This window comes from Cajanus cajan, chromosome 4 (assembly GCF_000230855.2).
Source record: "Cajanus cajan strain Asha chromosome 4, NIPB_CcT2T_4, whole genome shotgun sequence".
Classification (NCBI taxonomy): domain Eukaryota; kingdom Viridiplantae; phylum Streptophyta; class Magnoliopsida; order Fabales; family Fabaceae; genus Cajanus; species Cajanus cajan.
Window position 1 is genome coordinate 78,467,142 of NC_138520.1, and position 19,609 is coordinate 78,486,750.

The following is a 19,609-nucleotide window of genomic DNA, read 5'->3' on the forward strand; positions in this document are numbered from 1 at the left end:
TACTTTTGAAAATACACATAATGTAACTGCTTAAACTTCTGCTTAAACTTTCTGTTATATATATATAAAGGATTGAAGTTACTGTCTACTGATAGGAAAAAAGTTAAGTGAGTAAAAGCACATAACAACTGCTGAATTTCCCTTATCTTACTACAGCCGAGATAGATGCTAAGAAGAACCAACCACACGTATGCACGGTCAAGGGTCTTTACTCTTTAGGCACTCTCTAGATTAAGGTTTCCCTAAGTACTTATAGAAGAAAGTTGAGTCTCTCATAAGCTAAAATCATCTTATGCATCCCAACTCTTGAAAAAAAGTTGGATGGGAGAGTTTCCATTGTTTTTTGGTATATTTAAACAGTAAAACTTTTTTTTCACTAAATTTATCCATTTTAAAAATAAAATAATACTTGGATTATAATTTTATGTCAAAAACAATGATAAAATTTCAGTTTTTAGTTAAAAAATATAAGTGTCGAAATATTTGTGATAATAACTTTTTGTCGTGTTGAATATTTATTAGATGGTTATAAGAGTCCGTGTAATGCAGTTGTGATCGTGGAATTACCTACATGCAGAGCGAGAGGAAGCAGCATTTGTAAGCATTAATGTTAGCTGGATTTGGATTTACTCGCTTATTCTTTCATGTTGTCTCATGCTACCATAGAGGCATACACAAACACAAAGACACAATAATTACTTCAATAGACTCTACACAAATAATCGCACGTGTTACTGTAAATTAGCTAGTGTTTTCTTATATCGAGTGAGAAAACATGAGGGGACTTTATGTTCCCTCCCACAATTCATGAGATAAATAAGAATAGCAAGGAGATGGAATAAAAAATAGCAAGTTCTTTTATCAATTAATCATAATTATTATTGATGTAATTTTAAGGTAGGTTATGATTAAACGAGAATATAAATTCATTTTATACTCTCAATGTCATTTATGTATGTTATTCATTAAATATGACTTTAAAATATAATTTAAATTTTCTTTTTTTCTATTTTTTCAATTTAATTTTCAGTTCTTACCTCGCAACATAAAACAACCCGCGAAGCAGACAAATGAAAACAACTAACCAAATATATGGATAAGCAAAATTGAAAGATACTGTAACGCCCGATTCTAACGCCCAATTTATATAATAATAATTATATATTTTCTTATATAATATTTTCACAATTATATCGTTAACAATATTTTTTTTTTTTCATAAATAAGATAAAGGTAAAGAACAATCATATTTTGTGAATTTAATACATGATATATCGTTCTAAAATGTTTACAATAATGTATTATTTTACACAATATATTTTTCTTTCACTTTTATTACAATATTTACATTGATAGTGAAAATAAATTTACAAAAATTGTAATAGATTCATCAAATAGCCTTCACATTCCAATTCCTTCCGAGGAATACCACAGTTATATCAACTGCAAAATGATCTGGAATCCAAAGTAGATCCATCTATTTTGTAATATATTTAATTTATAAAAACAAAGAAAAGAAAGGAGTAAGAACAATATCCAATAAATATAATAACTCAAAAGAATATACAGAATTATTTATAATCAATATTAAACATATATATATATATATATATATAAATATATATACAGATCATATATTAAATTTTCATGATACAATAAAATTTGAATTATACTTGTAGTGACTAGTCAGGATAAATGAGCATTATCATAACATCAACCAATAAAAGGATATTTCACCTTAATCAACAATAGGATATTTCACCTTCATTTCTTTACTCATTTAAATCCCCAAGGTCAAACCTCCAACTACAAATAATTCAAACTTTATCTTCTATGGCCATAGAGCAATATTTATTTTCATAAATACGTGAAGAAATAATAACATGAGTCAAAGAGACTTTAACAAAACTATATCATAGTTAATTATAAATATATTTATAATAAATATATTTACGTAAAAAGAATATATTAATAGTACCAATAACATAAATAAAAATGACAATCATTATAAAATAATGAAACAATATAAAATATGAACACATTAACATTTATTATGGATAAAAATAAGCATAGAATAAGCAAATAAATGAGGTTAGGGGCACCTCACTATAAAAATAACAAAAATAAATAGACATAAAAGTATATCAAATTAAAGAGATAAAGTTCTCCTCCCCCTTACCTTGAAATGTAGGTTTATCGAAATGTAGTTGTGTACGTTTTTATTTTCTCACTGCGTGCTTTCTCCTTTTTTTTTCTTCCTTCTCTCTTTCTCTCTTCTCTCTCTTTTTTTCTACTCCGTTCAGCTCTGTTTCTTAGTTTGGGTGTCTCCAAAATTTCTACCACCTATTTATAGTATTTACAGTAATCATTACTTAGTTACAATGAAATGGTAATTTAATTGTAACTAACTAAGTTTTTCCTCCGTTACATGTTTCAGTTTCGTATAGATAGGATTGCCATCAATTTGATTTCAGATTTCGAATTCAGATAAGATTCTGAATTGATAAGGCTGATCCGTGCATTTACTGCATTTTTTTTTTTTTAAATTGAATGTAAAAAAAAACTGAATGCAGTCCAAACAGGGTTCGAGCTCGGGTCCCTTAAGCTGAAAGACAAATGTCCTAGCCACTAGACCATTCTAAGTTATTTGTTTATATAATCCTGCAAATTTATAATAAATTCTTCTTCTTAGCTAATATTATAAATATTTATAATATAACTAAATAACTTATGTGTAGATATATATATATATATATATATATATATATATATTTTGGTTCTCTAATTCTAAGATAAAAATATTATATATATATATATATATAAAATTAATTACACATGGAATAATAATAATATTGAAAATATTGTTCCTGAAATTTAGGATATTACAATTCTCCCCTACTTACAGAAATTTCGTCCTCGAAATTTTTATTGCTTAAAATAAATGAGGATAATTTTCCCTGATCTTATCTTCCAAATTAGGACGTCTAAAGACTGTAAACATATTAAAGACTCTAGCGTTTCACCTCAAACTTTTGGCATATTATATACTAGTATCCAAATTCCTCTACTTCTCTTTTCTCCTTAAGCCATGCTTCCGCTGCACAACTCTGATACATTTTAGTATCTCCTAAATGAATACTAAAAGTACTTTTATGTCCTTCTTCTAAGATCATCTTCCGTAATTCGAGATTACTAAGCACATAGATTCTATCTTTGAATCATCAACTTTCAAGCGTAAAGGGCTATTTATACCTCTACCAATCTTTTCCACTTAGCCCACTAAAAAAAGGATTTAACTCCTGAGTCCTCTAATCACATCTATTAATCTATTAGTCCTTTCAACATACTCAATTCAATGTTCCTAAGGGTGAGCTTACACATCACGCTTAAGTTTCTAAATTCTTCAATCAAATCCAATCCTTAAATAATCAAAAATACTATATCAGTGATCATCATAATCAAGACATCTGTCACAATATTGGTTTAACTTTTGTGAGTCTTTCCACAACCTTTCCAAAGATCAAACACTTAAGCATAAGTTCACTAGGTACACATATCAGATCTCTAATTTCACCATTTCATCTACACCCAAGTCAAACTTAAATTTCTAATGTGAGCAAATATACATCCCTTTAACCATAAGAGGAGATATATACAGAGCTTTCGTACTCAAAGTATCGATTACCACATTGACTTTTTCCAAATAACAACTAAAATTAAAATCTTAATCATTAACAGTTTTCAACTATCTCTTTGTCTCATATTCAACTCCTTTGGATCAAACAGATGTGTAAGATTCTTATGATCACTAAATATCTCAAACTTAGAATCATACCAGTAATGTCTCCAAAATCTTAAGTGTAAATATTACAATCTCTAATTCAAGGTTATGGGTAAGGTAATTTTTTTTCATTAATTTTTTTTCATGAATTTTTATTCATACCTAGATACCTAGAAATATAAGCTACTACCTTTCCTTCTTACATCAACGATCCACTCAAACCCTGTTTTTGAAGCATCACTATATAACACATAACACTTACTAAAATCCGATAATCTTAACACTAAGCAATATTTCCTTAAGAGTTTGAAAACTACCTTCACTTACTATTCCATAAAGGCAATTCTCTCTTTTAGGTGAATCCAAACAAAAGTAATGATATCTTAGAAATTTCCTCAACAAATCTCCTATATTAATAAGTTAATGCAAGAAAGCTCTTAACCTCACTAATTGACTTAGGTATCTCCCACTTAAATACAATTTCTAGATAGATCTATATCATATCTCCACTAGAAATTACAAGACCTAGAAAATTCACTTTATACAATAAAAATTCATACTTAGATAACTTAGCGTAATGTTGTCTTGGATATATCTTCACCCTTAACTCCAATATGATGATATCACATCCTAAGGTCAATCTCACTAAACACACAAATATTCATTACTTGATCCCTAAAGTTATCTATCCATATATCAACATACATGCATATCAAATCATATCAAAATACTTACTTTAATCCTTCATATATACCATCCTTAAGCATGTATGAATCAATTACCGTTTACTACGTATGACCTGTACATGAACAACCTTTTTCCCATAACTTCATACAACCTTAAAGAAACTTTTGATCCACAATACAACACCTCAGAATATCAGAATAAAATTGATTTCCTAATAACTCACAAACATCATATGATAACATATATATCCCTTTAACAACTATCAACGAAAATGACATAGAAAATTATAATCATCCAAATGATCTCAAACCTATCACCAAAAGAAAGCTAACAGGATAAGCTATCACTCTTATGAAGACTTGAAATTCTAAAATGATCATATACTTAGCTAAAATTTTCAAAAATTATAATAGATATAAACAGCGCTAACAGCTAGACCTTTGTTTACTAAAATAGTCATAACGAAAGTTCTAATCTCCATTGTACCTGATTTTGGTACCCTTTACAAGTTAACATCCAAGACTACAACTTTATGAAGATCATAAAATCCAACTCTATCAATATAATACTTGTACTGGCACAACAAAACTGCAGTTAAGACATTCCCTGTATTGATCAGCCAAAAGAGCGCACCAAAGTCTAAAGCCACAAAAATACCTTAAAACACTTTCAAACCATTATTTAAGCTTCTTCCTACAATCCTAAACCAAAATAACTTGCATATTTAGCACAAAGAACTTAGAAACTAAAATAAAACCCTTATTCAACCTAACCCATAAAAATCAATATATAAGCATCAAATATAATAAATCATATAATAAGATTTTAAAAGTAATAAAGGAAATATAAATTGATTCCAGTAAAGGTGGCAGTGCCTCCTAGTTAGGAATAATTTATAACTTCCAAATCATGTAAAATAAAATAACAGAGATGTACACTTGAGCCTTTTATCAAAACATTCAAAACTTTCTTGGATTCATTCGCTAAAACTATAAACTCTACCAAATGAGCACGGTAAACTCATAACTCACGGCCGATTGGATCGACCTGCTCTGATACCACTTAATGTAACGCCCGATTCTAACGCCCAATTTATATAATAATAATTATATATTTTCTTATATAATATTTTCACAATTATATCGTTAACAATATTTTTTTTTTTCATAAATAAGATAAAGGTAAAGAACAATCATATTTTGTGAATTTAATACATGATATATCGTTCTAAAATGTTTACAATAATGTATTATTTTACACAATATATTTTTCTTTCACTTTTATTACAATATTTACATTGATAGTGAAAATAAATTTACAAAAATTGTAATAGATTCATCAAATAGCCTCCACATTCCAATTCCTTCCAAGGAATACCACAACTATATCAACTGCAAAATGATCTGGAATCCAAAGTAGATCCATCTATTTTGTAATATATTTAATTTATAAAAACAAAGAAAAGAAAGGAGTAAGAACAATATCCAATAAATATAATAACTCAAAAGAATATACAAAATTATTTATAATCAATATTAAACACACATATATATATATATATAAATATATATACAGATCATATATTAAATTTTCATGATACAATAAAATTTGAATTATACTTGTAGTGACTAGTCAGGATAAATGAGCATTATCATAACATCAACCAATAAAAGGATATTTCACCTTAATCAACAATAGGATATTTCACCTTCATTTCTTTACTCATTTAAATCCCCAAGGTCAAACCTCCAGCTACAAATAATTCAAACTTTATCTTCTATGGCCATAGAGCAATATTTATTTTCATAAATACGTGAAGAAATAATAACATGAGTCAAAGAGACTTTAACAAAACTATATCATAGTTAATTATAAATATATTTATAATAAATATATTTACGTAAAAAGAATATATTAATAGTACCAATAACATAAATAAAAATGACAATCATTATAAAATAATGAAACAATATAAAATATGAACACATTAACATTTATTATGGATAAAAATAAGCATAGAATAAGCAAATAAATGAGGTTAGGGGCACCTCACTATAAAAATAACAAAAATAAATAGACATAAAAGTATATCAAATTAAAGAGATAAAGTTCTCCTCCCCCTTACCTTGAAATGTAGGTTTATCGAAATGTAGTTGTGTACGTTTTTATTTTCTCACTGCGTGCTTTCCCCTTTTTTTTTCTTCCTTCTCTCTTTCTCTCTTCTCTCTCTTTTTTTCTACTCCGTTCAGCTCTGTTTCTTAGTTTGGGTGTCTCCAAAATTTCTACCACCTATTTATAGTATTTACAGTAATCATTACTTAGTTACAATGAAATGGTAATTTAATTGTAACTAACTAAGTTTTTCCTCCGTTACATGTTTCAGTTTCGTATAGATAGGATTGCCATCAATTTGATTTCAGATTTCGAATTCAGATAAGATTCTGAATTGATAAGGCTGATCCGTGCATTTACTGCATTTTTTTTTTTTTTTAAATTGAATGTAAAAAAAAACTGAATGCAGTCTAAACAGGGTTCGAGCTCGGGTCCCTTAAGCTGAAAGACAAATGTCCTAGCCACTAGACCATTCTAAGTTATTTGTTTATATAATCCTGCAAATTTATAATAAATTCTTCTTCTTAGCTAATATTATAAATATTTATAACATAACTAAATAACTTATGTGTAGATATATATATATATATATATATATATATATATATATATATATATATATATATATATTTTGGTTCTCTAATTCTAAGATAAAAATATTATATATATATATATATAAAATTAATTACACATGGAATAATAATAATATTGAAAATATTGTTCCTGAAATTTAGGATATTACAGATACAATTATGAATCTGAAATAAATAAAAAAGTTGACACAGTCCGTATACATATTTAAATTTAAATAATAAAAATATAAGAATTGGATATAAAAAGTAATAATTAAAAATACAACAATAACTTCAGTAATATAACAAGTTGATAAAAAATAATATATATATATATATATATATATAGGTAGCTTTGTTTTTCATATTTTTAAATATTATTTTAATGTAATTGAACTTATGATTGGTTGTGTCTATAGTAATATGTTTATACTAGAATTACTTAATCGTCAAACCTCTTTCTTTTTCAATGTATCTTTTGAGAGTTAATATAAATTAGAATTTCTCTGATAGAAATAAATAATATTTTTTAATAGAGAAAATTTTATAAATATTTATAAATTTATATCTAAACATATTCTTAATATAGGTAACTAAAAATGTCTAGAGTCTTTTTTTTTTCAAATACCAATCCATGTGGCATGATTAATACTTCTGGTAGCCATAGTTACATATTGAAGAGAGAGAAAAAAGGTGCGTTTCGTCAACATCTTAATAAAAGAGTATTTTGTTTGGGACATGAAGGTGATGAATTATGATGAAATATCATAAGATTTTGCAGTGCTGAATGAATAATTGGACTGGACCACTCAGTGGATAAATTGCTATTGGGTCCACTGCTTTTGAACCCTTACTTTACGTGTTTTCTCGGGTGACTCCTTTGTTTCAGAGTAACAACGTAACATAATTGGAATTGACCATTAGAATTATTCTGCTAATATAAATTCCAGTGTTACATGGTAGTATTATAACAAAATGCATGAAACAGACAACTTTTTATTTTATATTTGGTTTAACCAATTTAAATGAATAACAACAATATTAGGTGTTAAGAGGGCTCTATGAATGTCTTAGTTAGTTGATAATGATGTGTGAGTGTTCTAATCTTATTAGAACCGATTTGATCTTATGGGTCTAATTTGTTATGTATACTTGTAAGTATTTTACTAATATATTACTTCATTCATAATATAATTTCTTATTCCTTTTTATTGTTATGAATATCTTAAACATCAGTGTTTGTATAAGTAACTGTATTTAATTAATATCACATCATTTGTTCTAACGATGAATTAAGTGAAATTTTGTTTCTTAATTTTAAGAAATTCAAATAAGCAACCACATTAAATATGTTGTTAGACTCTTGTAAGCTAATTTAAGAAAGGATCATGATTTTATTTTATTTTTAATTCATATTTATCTTGTATGGGTTTTAGAATTTATGCTTTTTAAAATTAATTTTAATGATAGATCTACATTAAAATAATATGTGCTTTTTATTAGAAAGTGAAGAAATTATTTTTTTTAGATTAAAATACTTTTTAAATTTTTATAATTTGATTTTTTTTTACGTTTTAGTTCATGTAATTTAAAATAGATATTTTTAGTCTTTATATTTATATTTTTAATTCTTTTTAGTATATATAATTGAAGATAAATCTTTTTAATTCTTGCAATTTTGTAATTCTTTCAATTTTTATTGTTAATTTTTTTAGTGTTATTTATTTTGTGTCAACGTAATAAAAGTCTCTAATTTATGAAAATAAAAAAAATAGTATCTCAACAATAGATATTACAATAAGAATAAAAAAGAACACAAAGTGTTGAGGAATCTAATTTAGAAAATTCTAACAAAATAAATTTGATGTGAGACACATAAAATTGAATTAATATTTTTGTTACATTAATTTAAAAAGAAACGTTACAAGAAAAATAATAATGATGACTAAAAGAATAAAAAAAAAACAAGTATAAAAACTAAAAATATCTACCTTAAATTATAAGTATTAAAAAGGATCGAAAAAGAATAAGTATAGAAATTAAAAAAAAATAGTTAAAAATATAAAGATTGAAAGATAGAATAAGTAAAATTATAAAATTTTTAAAAAATATATATTTTAACCTTTTTTATATTTAAACAAATAAAAAGTTTTTTTTAACAATCACAAAACTAAAATTTGAATCTAAGAATTCATAGATACTTTCCGATTTTTTCTAGACCAACTTAGTGAATAGCAAATAGAAATATCCTAATAAACCCTATTTACATTATCGATATTGCACATATACATACCGATTACTTTGGTTTTAGAAGAAAAATTGTCTCAAAATTATGATATAAAGATAAAAGGTACTTCCTTTGTCCCAAGAGTTATAAGGTTGGTGTGATAATCTGGGAGAGAGGCATTAGTTTTAATCTCTCTGCTAACATAAATATTAATAAATATTAATATTCGTCGATAAAAAAATTCATCCATCTCAAAATAATTATTATTTTTAGTTATTTTACACAAATAAAAAATTTAATAAATAGATAGAAATGAATAGTAATTTTACGAAAATGATTTTATGACTATTTTTTTATTAGAAAGGATGTAAAACAAAAATCTCTTTCTACGTAATATTAATAGGAGTATAAATGAAACTGATATAATTAATATTGTATGAAAAATTAACGTAACACTTATTTTTAGATTTTTTTTTCTAATATAACAATTATTTATTATGTGATGAAAAAAATAATTTATTAATAGTATTTATTTAAGCTTATTATGGAAGTAGTATTTAAGCTACAAAGATTGTAGTGTCTATTGATATACCAATTCAGCTACCCAAAGAGTCTGGCATTAAATTTTTCTAAGGAGTGATTATAAATGTCACATAACAACAATGTTGATAGTCAATAACGTCTTAAAAGGAATTAAATTGGAACACATAACTAAAATACACAACTTGCTAGCCAGGAGGGATAATTATGTTTACAACCTACCTCATGTCATGTCTAAGGAGAAGGGAGTTATTTCTAACGTTAATCAATGCGTTCAAGAATATAACTATAACATGTGAGAGACTAGAGAATAGAGGATGTGTAGAGTAATTAGAAATTGTTCATAAACTCATGACTTAATATTCACAGAAGTGTTTATTCTGAATCATTTTAAAGAGTACGTAGTTGCATGATTCTAAATTGGTTTGGTTTTACGCATGACCCTTGTGACAATATTAATGTAGGACTTGTTCCCTACAAGGTTATAGAAGAAAGGTATAATTGCAGCCTAAGAAACAAAATTAAATGGCCATATGCATAGCTTGTTACATTGAAATTCGTAAGCCTATGTCAAACTTGCACTTTAATCTGTTAGACTTTTCCTATTTTGAATGCATTAATTACTTCATACGCATATTTCTTCGGAGGTTGCCCGCCCAACGAAATTGAATCTTCTAGGCCTCCCTCGTTAGTTGCATTTAATTCTACTCAATTCCTTTATATCAATCAAAACAGTTTAAATAACATAAATATACTATTTTTAATATATATATATATATATATATATATATATATATATATATATATATATATATATATATTTTTTTTTTCAAAAATAAATATGTATTTTAAAAATGTCCGTTAGTTAGATCATATAAAAATAGATAATATTGTAATGACCATAATTAGAAGACAAATGCACATAAGATTTATAAATTATCTTAAAGTCATTAATTTTTTTTAAAAAATTTAATCATTAAGTATAATTGTATGGACTAAACCTAATTCTTGTACGGATCAAAAAATTATAAATTTTTGTATTTTAAAATAAATACTGTTCTCATTATATATAAACTTAATCATTATTCAAGTATAATTTTTAACGTAGGAAGTGTATCAAGTAAAAAGTTTAGTTATTGTCAGAAAGACGAACTATATAAACTATTAATTCAAGTATAATTTTAACCTAGGAAGTGTATCAAGTAAAAAGTAATTATTATTATGAGAAATAAGAACTGCATAAATAACAAAATCACATTTGAATAGTTAAGATTAAAAAAAAAAAAGATATGTGACCTTTTAAAGTGATCATAGAATTATTAATTAACTTTTAATTTTGACCACTCATATATAATTGCATAGGCCATATTAAAATTCTAGTTTTCATTTATTATAATAAATAGAGATTATTACTTAAATAAAATTTGTTCATATAAATATATCTACAGCTTTCATTATATTTTGAAAATAATATTTAATATTTTTATAACAATATTTAACACCATTAATTTTTTCTTAATTTTTAAAATATGCCCATTAAAAACATAATATTCATTTATTAAAAATATCCTAAAAACCTTTTTGAAAAAAATATAAACATATACTTTTTTACTCTATTTTTACTCCATAAAGCTTTTATCTTATTTCAGTTATTATTAATAGAATTTTAAAATAATGATTATAAAAATCATCACACTCTCGATGTACATCACTTTCAATACATACAAAGTATATTCTCTTAAAGTTGCATATGTTAATTATACTATGAGAATAAATTTTATCTCTTGAACTTATAAGTCACTGTTATAGTATTAGTTTAATATGATGAAAAGAAACCTTTAAAGTGGGTATTTAGTAAAAGAAATTGAAAGGATATTGATTTAGAGTTAAGAAAAAGAATAAAAATGAAAAAAGAGGAAAAAGACAAAGAGTGGTAGAATTTGGGGCGAAGAAAAAAAGGGAGCTTTTATATTGCCCAAATAAAGCCCTCTTCTCTTCAAAGTTCAAACCTCTCTCAGATCTCACTCTCTCTTTCTCTCTCCTCAAATGCACAAATTCAAGTTCCTAGCCACCCAATGCGCCGTCGCCGGCAGCCCCACCCGGAGCCCCACCACCAGCCCCGTCATCCACCTCCGCCGCCGCAAGACCCTCCGCATGTTCCTGGCCCGCCGCCGATTCCACCCTCCGCCCAAGGAGCCGCCGCCGATCCCCCACTCGGAGTCCCGCGTCCGCCACAAGCTCAAGGACCTCTTCGTCTCATCTCCGCCGCCGCGAGAGGGCCCACACGAAGTCCTCCCTAACTCCTCCGTCGCCGTCCGCTTCCGGCGCTCCGCCGCTTCCCTCCGGCCGGTATCGTCGGTGTTCCGGTACCGGTTACTGAGAAGAGCGTGGCGACCGGTCCTCGTAACCATCCCCGAGTAGTAGTAACACTACTTTCCTTCTCTACTGTTTTAACTCTACGGATAACTGCAATTCCCATTTTTATTTTCATTTTTTATTTATTTTTTTCATTCTTCCACTAATAATATTAATATTAACGAAATTAAAGTTTAATTTTCATGGAACTCAATACAGTATCATATATTCTTCGGAATCTTCTTCGATTAGAATTTAAATTATGTTTTGATTATATACATTTATATTTAATAAGGCTTTACTTATATGTATTTTATACAGTGTCATATTTATATAATTTAGTATAATATGGAAATTATGGTGTTTATGTGAATATTTAGTAATTAGAATCGATCTAAAGGAAGAGGAATGAGTGGTTGTGGGAAGAAGAATAGGATGCTTTCCTATAAGTCTGTCTCTATTTGCAGTTTCCCATGTGTTTTTGTTCAGACATGGCTTCCAATTATCGACCTTCTTCCACTTTTGTCCTGTTCCACAGGATCCAAAGACGTTTTGTGTGTGTTTTCTGATCACGCTTAAGCAATGATAATAATATTATATATTTTCGTGACACAGAAAAATGTTCTTGTTCTTATTTTGATTTTAATGTTGTGTTTAGTGTGTGCTTAAAAGGGTAATTATACATTACAATACTAGTGTGAAGTGGCTGAACTAAATTATGCAAGGATAATGAACATTCCTTTGTACTTGTGTGCATGGTTTATACTCTTGATAAGAGGTAGGACCCGTGTACGTGTGTTGGTTCAATGCGTAACGTGTGTTCTGTAACAGGTGTACTTTTTGAATCTTTAATTATCGACTTCTTAAATAATGATGTTCATCTCAAAGTGGGCAAGTAATGATGCCATTGCTAGTAGCTACAGATTTGAGATCCCAGATTTGAGAAGCATCAAAGTCTTAATGGGATTAAAATACAATATAGATCTGCCCATTATCATCATCTTTATATTTTAAGTTAAATTATTGAGGTTTTTAAGTAAGTTCTTAAATTAAAAAATAGTAATCAAGTTTTTTATTCTATATGTTTAAGTTTTAAGATTTTTAATTAAAGATCTAATTTGAAAAATCTCAAATAATTTAGGAAATTAACGTTGTAGTTTTTCATTTGTCTTTGTTGCATAGGGACTTGAGACCCAAGGAAAATGACAATCTTGTACATGGGGAGAGTTTAGTATTTGTTCAAGGCTTCAAGGAATGTAGGTGTCTCTAAGATCAAATGTTTACCAATTTTGTTTGCATTATCTTGTTGAAGTCACCTAAAAAGGTACATCGTTGTGTTCTCTAATATCCCATTGAGAGGAGGCCCACCATGTGCATTATTGAGGATACCTTCTCTCTAATATCAATCTTATAGCCTTTCTTAATACACTTTAGGGGATGTCAGATAATTTTAAACATCATCACGAACATCAAATACAAGAAAGGGAACAGGATATTTAATTAGGACATGCTCATTTTTCGTCTTGCGTTACCTAATAGAGACATAAAAATTTAATCTTTCGGTTTATCGTAGTTAACTTTATAGGAATAGGGTATTAATGAGTTAGTCTTTTTCTGGAGTGATCTAATATCTCTGAACCTCTTCAAGTTCTTAATAATCTTTACCAAGCTAAAAATGAATTGCCTCATAAATATTTGACTTAATAAAACAAACTAAAAGGGTACAGAAAGAAAGTAAGTAATTATCTCTAGATAATTATGATTTAAATTTTAAATTAAAATCTTAATTTGAGTCTTGTTAGTTGTTTTTTTTTCCTATTGCTTTGCCTTCAAGTCTTCTGGTGGTGTGAAATTCTTTTTGACACGTTAGGAGGAATCCCGGAGGAATCCCTCTCCCTTCTCGACTAGCTAATCACAACAAAAGCAAATGACAACGAAAAAAATAAAATAAAATAAAACTTCTGGTGCCAAATACGTTTGACCCAAATGTTTCTTTCGTCTTAAGATGCTGTTTTTGTAGTTTCTTTCGTTACTAGCTAGTTATAACTTTGGAATAGATAGCATTCCCATCATACATTATGTATGTTAGCATGTGTTATATTTTTAGGATGTAGTCATGTCATGATGTACTTTATACCTTGAGTCAATAAATAACTTGCGAGGTAAATAATGTCAGCTAAGACGAAAGCAGCTGTTACAGGAAATCAAATGGTCATCACATCATGCACATGAAATGCTAAGGCAGCTCCAATGAAAACAACTCATTCATTTTAGTTGTTTCATATGTTAAAAAATGAAAAAAGTAGTTTTTAACGTGTAATGTTAGTATTAAGCAACTCAAACATAAATTTACTCCAATACGAAGAAATTTTAAGAAATTTAACTTTTAGAATTCTTTTCTAATCATTTATGAATCAAATTTAAATTTTTATTAAAAAGAATAATTGCACTACAATGAAATAAAATAAATTACGAGAAAAAATACATAATAAGTAGATATTAAAAATAAAATAAAACAATAGTAAATACATAAATTTTATTCGAAATTAATTTTCATCATTATTATTTCTGAAATGTTCTCAAACATGTTCAATAAAATTTGCTTGAAATCTGGTAAGGAACGGTTGTTTGATGAAGCAACTCTCTCTTTTCTTCAAGCAACTCATGTTGCCACGTCAAAGTCCTCCAATGGCAAGAAACTAAGACTTGAGTTGTTTCATGGGACAAACAACTCCCATTGGAGTTGCTCCAATATTTTTCTTTTGTTAGGGAAATGTATGAACGAGACTATACATAAATGCTTTAGGGTATGTTTGAAATTTGGATAAATTTACCTATAAATATGAATTGTTTTTTTAAAAATTAAAATTTATTTATATATAAACTAATTTGTAGATGATTAAAATAGAATTTTTGTTAACATTTGTATAAACTCTTTTTAGTTTATAGATAAATTCATATTTCTTTGTTAAAAATATTTATAGGAAAGATTATTTAAACAAACTTTTAATATAAATATTATTTATTTTATTGATAATTATTTTTATCGAACACTTTGACTAATCACTGTTAATCTGTTTGTAGATAACACAAGAAGAAATATTTGCACTAATTATCACATTAAAAAATATAAAACAGTGATTGGTAGTGATAGGTTTCATTCATCATATTCCACTTTAGTTGAATTAATCTCTTACTTTCTTTCTGGTTGTTACAACTTATAATTACTTTTTACCTAATTCTTTGACGAAACTCATCACAATCGAAGACATGAGACTTATTTATTTTGCCTTTTACTGACCTATATTTGATTGTTACCAAAGCCAACACTACTTATTTTGCACTTCCTATGTAGACAACGACAGCATACGAGTAGGGAAGAGCTACTTCCATAATTTTATTTATTTGTTTTTGCTTTCATTCTCAATTTAAGTCTTCTTTTGTTTTAATTTCACATGATCTTCTAATTTTATTCTTTCCAACACCTATGTCCTTATCATCCGTTCACTGAGTAGGTAAACGTGTTGGAGGATGTAAAGTTAGATACTCAAATTAAAACATATATATATATATATATATATAGAAGACTAAGATCAAAAGAAGGGTAAAGGGATAATTTTAAGATTAAATAAGATATAAATAATGATAATTGTGAAAAATTATGAAAATTTAATTAGAAATATGAGTTAATTATTTAAAAAGAATTATAAATGTTTATAGCTGGATAAAACGAACCTATGTATTTTCATAAGCTTAAGCCTTGAAATAAGTTAATAAATATTTTAGTTTCATGACATTATAGAAAAAGTTTATATAATAAGAAATACTAATATATTGTTTTTATTTATTTAAATAGGATGGTTTATTAGGTTTGAAAGGTTTTTCAGATGGTTTAAAATATGATTTTTTTTAGTAAAATAATCTTTTAAAATAGTTTTTCATGGTTTATTCAGTGAAAAGGCTAAAGGTTAGGTCTAACGTGAGTTGGAAGCGTTCTAACTTTTTTTTTATCATAAATAAAAATTAAAAAGTAATAAAAAAATATTTTATTATATTAAAATACAAAAAAAAAAATGTATTCATACTTTTATTAGCAATTAAAATTATTGCTTTGGCTTTAAATTAAAATTATTTCATTAGGCATATTAAATAGTCGTTAACCAAAATCCTTAAAATACTTATTAGCAAGAAATGAAACTATACATAAAAGAAAATATGATAATTTCTAACTTCTAATTAAATAATAAAAAAGGCAAAGAAAAGATATAAACGATCGAAATGTGCTTATTTATTTGCTATGTAGGAATAGGGATGATCACAATCACAATTTCTATGGTGGTCTTGCCTATCATGACACAGAAAAGGAAAGGGAAATGAAAGCGTGGAATTTTCAAACAAACATGGTCAAAAGACAGGATTTCAAATACAGGTTATATTTTGATTCTCCGCTTGTCTTTTCTTGGGTTTAGGAAAAAAAATATATTTTTATAAATGTTATTTAGTTGAAAAGTTTTGTTGTTGATCAAGATCACCTAAGACAAAGATGGTGCAGGCACTGGCTCGGTGGATCAGGGAGGATGGATAATTCATCCAAGGAAAACTCTGCTAAAGAATCAGCCACCCTATTGCTTTCACGTAAAGCATGATTAACTTTAACTAACCAATCACAATTGATCAACAAGAGACCCACACAAAGGGTATGGTAAAGAGAATGATACACCATGAGCCCATAATTAAAAATAACAATAGCTACGAAGGAGTCCATTTCCACTATAACCTTCTTATAACCTAACCCTAAGCATAATGAAGACCAAAAATAATCACCCAAAGTTAGATATGCTTAAGGGCTTGCAAGTTATCTCGTCAAGGCAAGATTATTGGAGATGGACTTATGACAAGGACGGTGTATTCTCGGTGAAAAGTGCGTACCTTTGGCTACAAAGATCGGTAGGTGGAGAACTCAGAAACTCTTCGGATTTTCAACTAGTTATAAAAAGACTTTGGAAATGTAAGGCTCCGATCAAGTGTTTGGTCTTTTGTTGGCAAGTGCTATTGAATGCGTTCCCGTGCAAATCATTGTTACAAGCACGTGGTGTGGAGTTGGAAAATAATCTATGTTCTTTTTGCTCTCTGTTTGTAGAAAATCCTCTTCATCTCTTTCTAATGTGTCCGATGGCTTTTAATACTTGGTTAGCTGTTGCTAAGTGGTTGGAGGTTACGGTGGTGTTCCCCAATTCTATAACTTCTCATTATTTATATTGGACGAATCTTGGCATATATGAAAAACATTCTCAATTATTGCGAGTAGTCTGGGTTTCTGTCATTTGGTCCCTATGGCTTCATCGAAATGTTATTATCTTTCAGCAAGGTACTATAGATGCCAAGGAAGTGTTGGATAATATTAAATTGCGTTCATGGAAGTGGATAAATTGTTCTATCCCTGTTTGTTCTTTTAGTTACTCAACTTGGTATAATAACCCAACATTGTATTTCTTATAGTTTCTATTTTAGATTTTAGACTAATTTTGTATCTGTATCTCTTGTAACGGGTTGGAGTACCCCTTGTACTCCTTTTAATATTAATCTCTTTTGCTTATCAAAAAAAAAGACCATGCTCATCCCAAAGGGCTCTCCCACACCCAACCGAGAGGTCACTATGCTGAACATCTCCATCAACATTGTATTTGACCCAACCACTAGGAGGAGGACTCCAAACCCCCGAATTGTCAACCAAAGGATTCTTAACAATTAGCTTAGATTTCAAAAATTGATTCACATCAAGAGCTTTTAACTTAACTTTACAAATGATTTTAGCAATATTCCAACTCTAGTTCAAGAAAACCAAAGCATTTCTAGCCTGCCAAATATTGCAAAAAAAATTCTAAACATAAAACTCCATCGAGCCGATTTAGAGTAAGCACTATCAAGGATCCAATCCTTAATATGCATACCTAAAAAAAACTCCCCCATACTCGTGGAAAAGTCCTGCCTTATTGACATCCATATCATGAGTCTCACCATGAAACAATGCCTCAAAATATGAATATCCATCTCAGTGTGATTCTTGCAAAATGGACAAATATCATCTTCCGTCATTCCACAGAGCACCCTCTTCACATCAGCCCATCTTGGAGAACCATTTAAAGGAACGTACTCACCAGATGAAGGCCTTTCCACCACCAAATCCTCTTCCAATTTTAAGGGAAAATTGTTACATGATACTAGTCCTAAAGGGTAGAGTACACCGATTTAATAGAGAATCAACCATCAAGGGAGGAGACCACAAAGGTTGATCCTCCCCATTCTCAATTTTAGGTGTGGGATGGAGCAACACCTATCAACACACCTCCAAGGGAAGGAATTATTGCAAGTAGCGAGCATTCCAAGACCTATTGATGTTAACGTAGTCACAAACTTTCCCAACAAGATAAAGAGTGGTAATTGGAGTAATCCATCAATAAAACCAAAAACTAATAGACTTTCCATCCCCAACATGCCACCTGATATTTTGGATAACCTTCTCCCAAACAGTAGCAATCCCTTTCCACAAATGCGAATCAGTTACCTTGACCTTAGTCTCGGGAAGAGCCTCATTCCCACATTTGTACTTACTCTAAAGGACTTGCACCCAAAGTTTTGATTTATTGGTAATGAGTTGCCATGCCACCTTCATTAAGAAGCTACCCCAAATAATAATAGGTCATTTGTGAAAAAGAGGTACAAAAGAATCATCCCCCTTTATTCAAGGTGAATAGCTTCCAACAACCAAAATCCACCCTCTCTTGAATAAGGTGCGCTAGTCTGTCAATTCAAAGCACAAAAATGAGGGAGAAATAGGATCCATTTGTCTAAGACCCTGCTCAGACTTAAAAGTCTATTTTATCTCCATTAACACAAAACTAAAATGAAACTGAAGACAAACTATGAAAAATAACTAAAATGAAGTGCTCCTCGAACCCTAGGTCTCGAAGGGCATCAAAGACAAATGATCACTTAATGTTATCGTAAGTTTTTGCAAGATCCACCTTAATGGCCATAAATCCTCTTTTTCTTTTCTATTGACGCATGGAGTGAAAGGTCTCTTGCAATATGATAATATTATCACGACTCTGTCTTTCTAGAATAAAGTTAATTTGTTACTATCAACTTGTTCATATACCGTTTCAGTTTAGGAGTGACTACTTTAATAAGAACCTTATATATAAAGTTGCATAGGTTGATTGGTTTATAATCTCGAATAGAGGTCTAATGATCCCCTTTTAGAATGAGGACTATATTAGTCAAATTTATATGCATAATGGAGGACACGTTATAAAACGCTTTCCTAACTCTGTC

General features: G+C 28.5%; 1 protein-coding gene across 1 annotated transcript; it reads left to right on the forward strand.

Moving 5' to 3' along the window:
* Positions 1 to 11,881: 11,881 nt before the first annotated feature.
* On the forward strand, positions 11,882 to 13,841 carry LOC109806241 (uncharacterized). The gene is made up of 2 exons (XM_020368615.3): positions 11,882 to 12,342; positions 13,457 to 13,841. The coding sequence occupies exon 1, from the start codon at positions 11,966 to 11,968 to the stop codon at positions 12,338 to 12,340; it is 375 nt and encodes a 124-aa protein (XP_020224204.3). The 5' UTR covers positions 11,882 to 11,965; the 3' UTR covers positions 12,341 to 12,342; positions 13,457 to 13,841.
* The last annotated feature ends 5,768 nt before the right edge of the window (positions 13,842 to 19,609 follow it).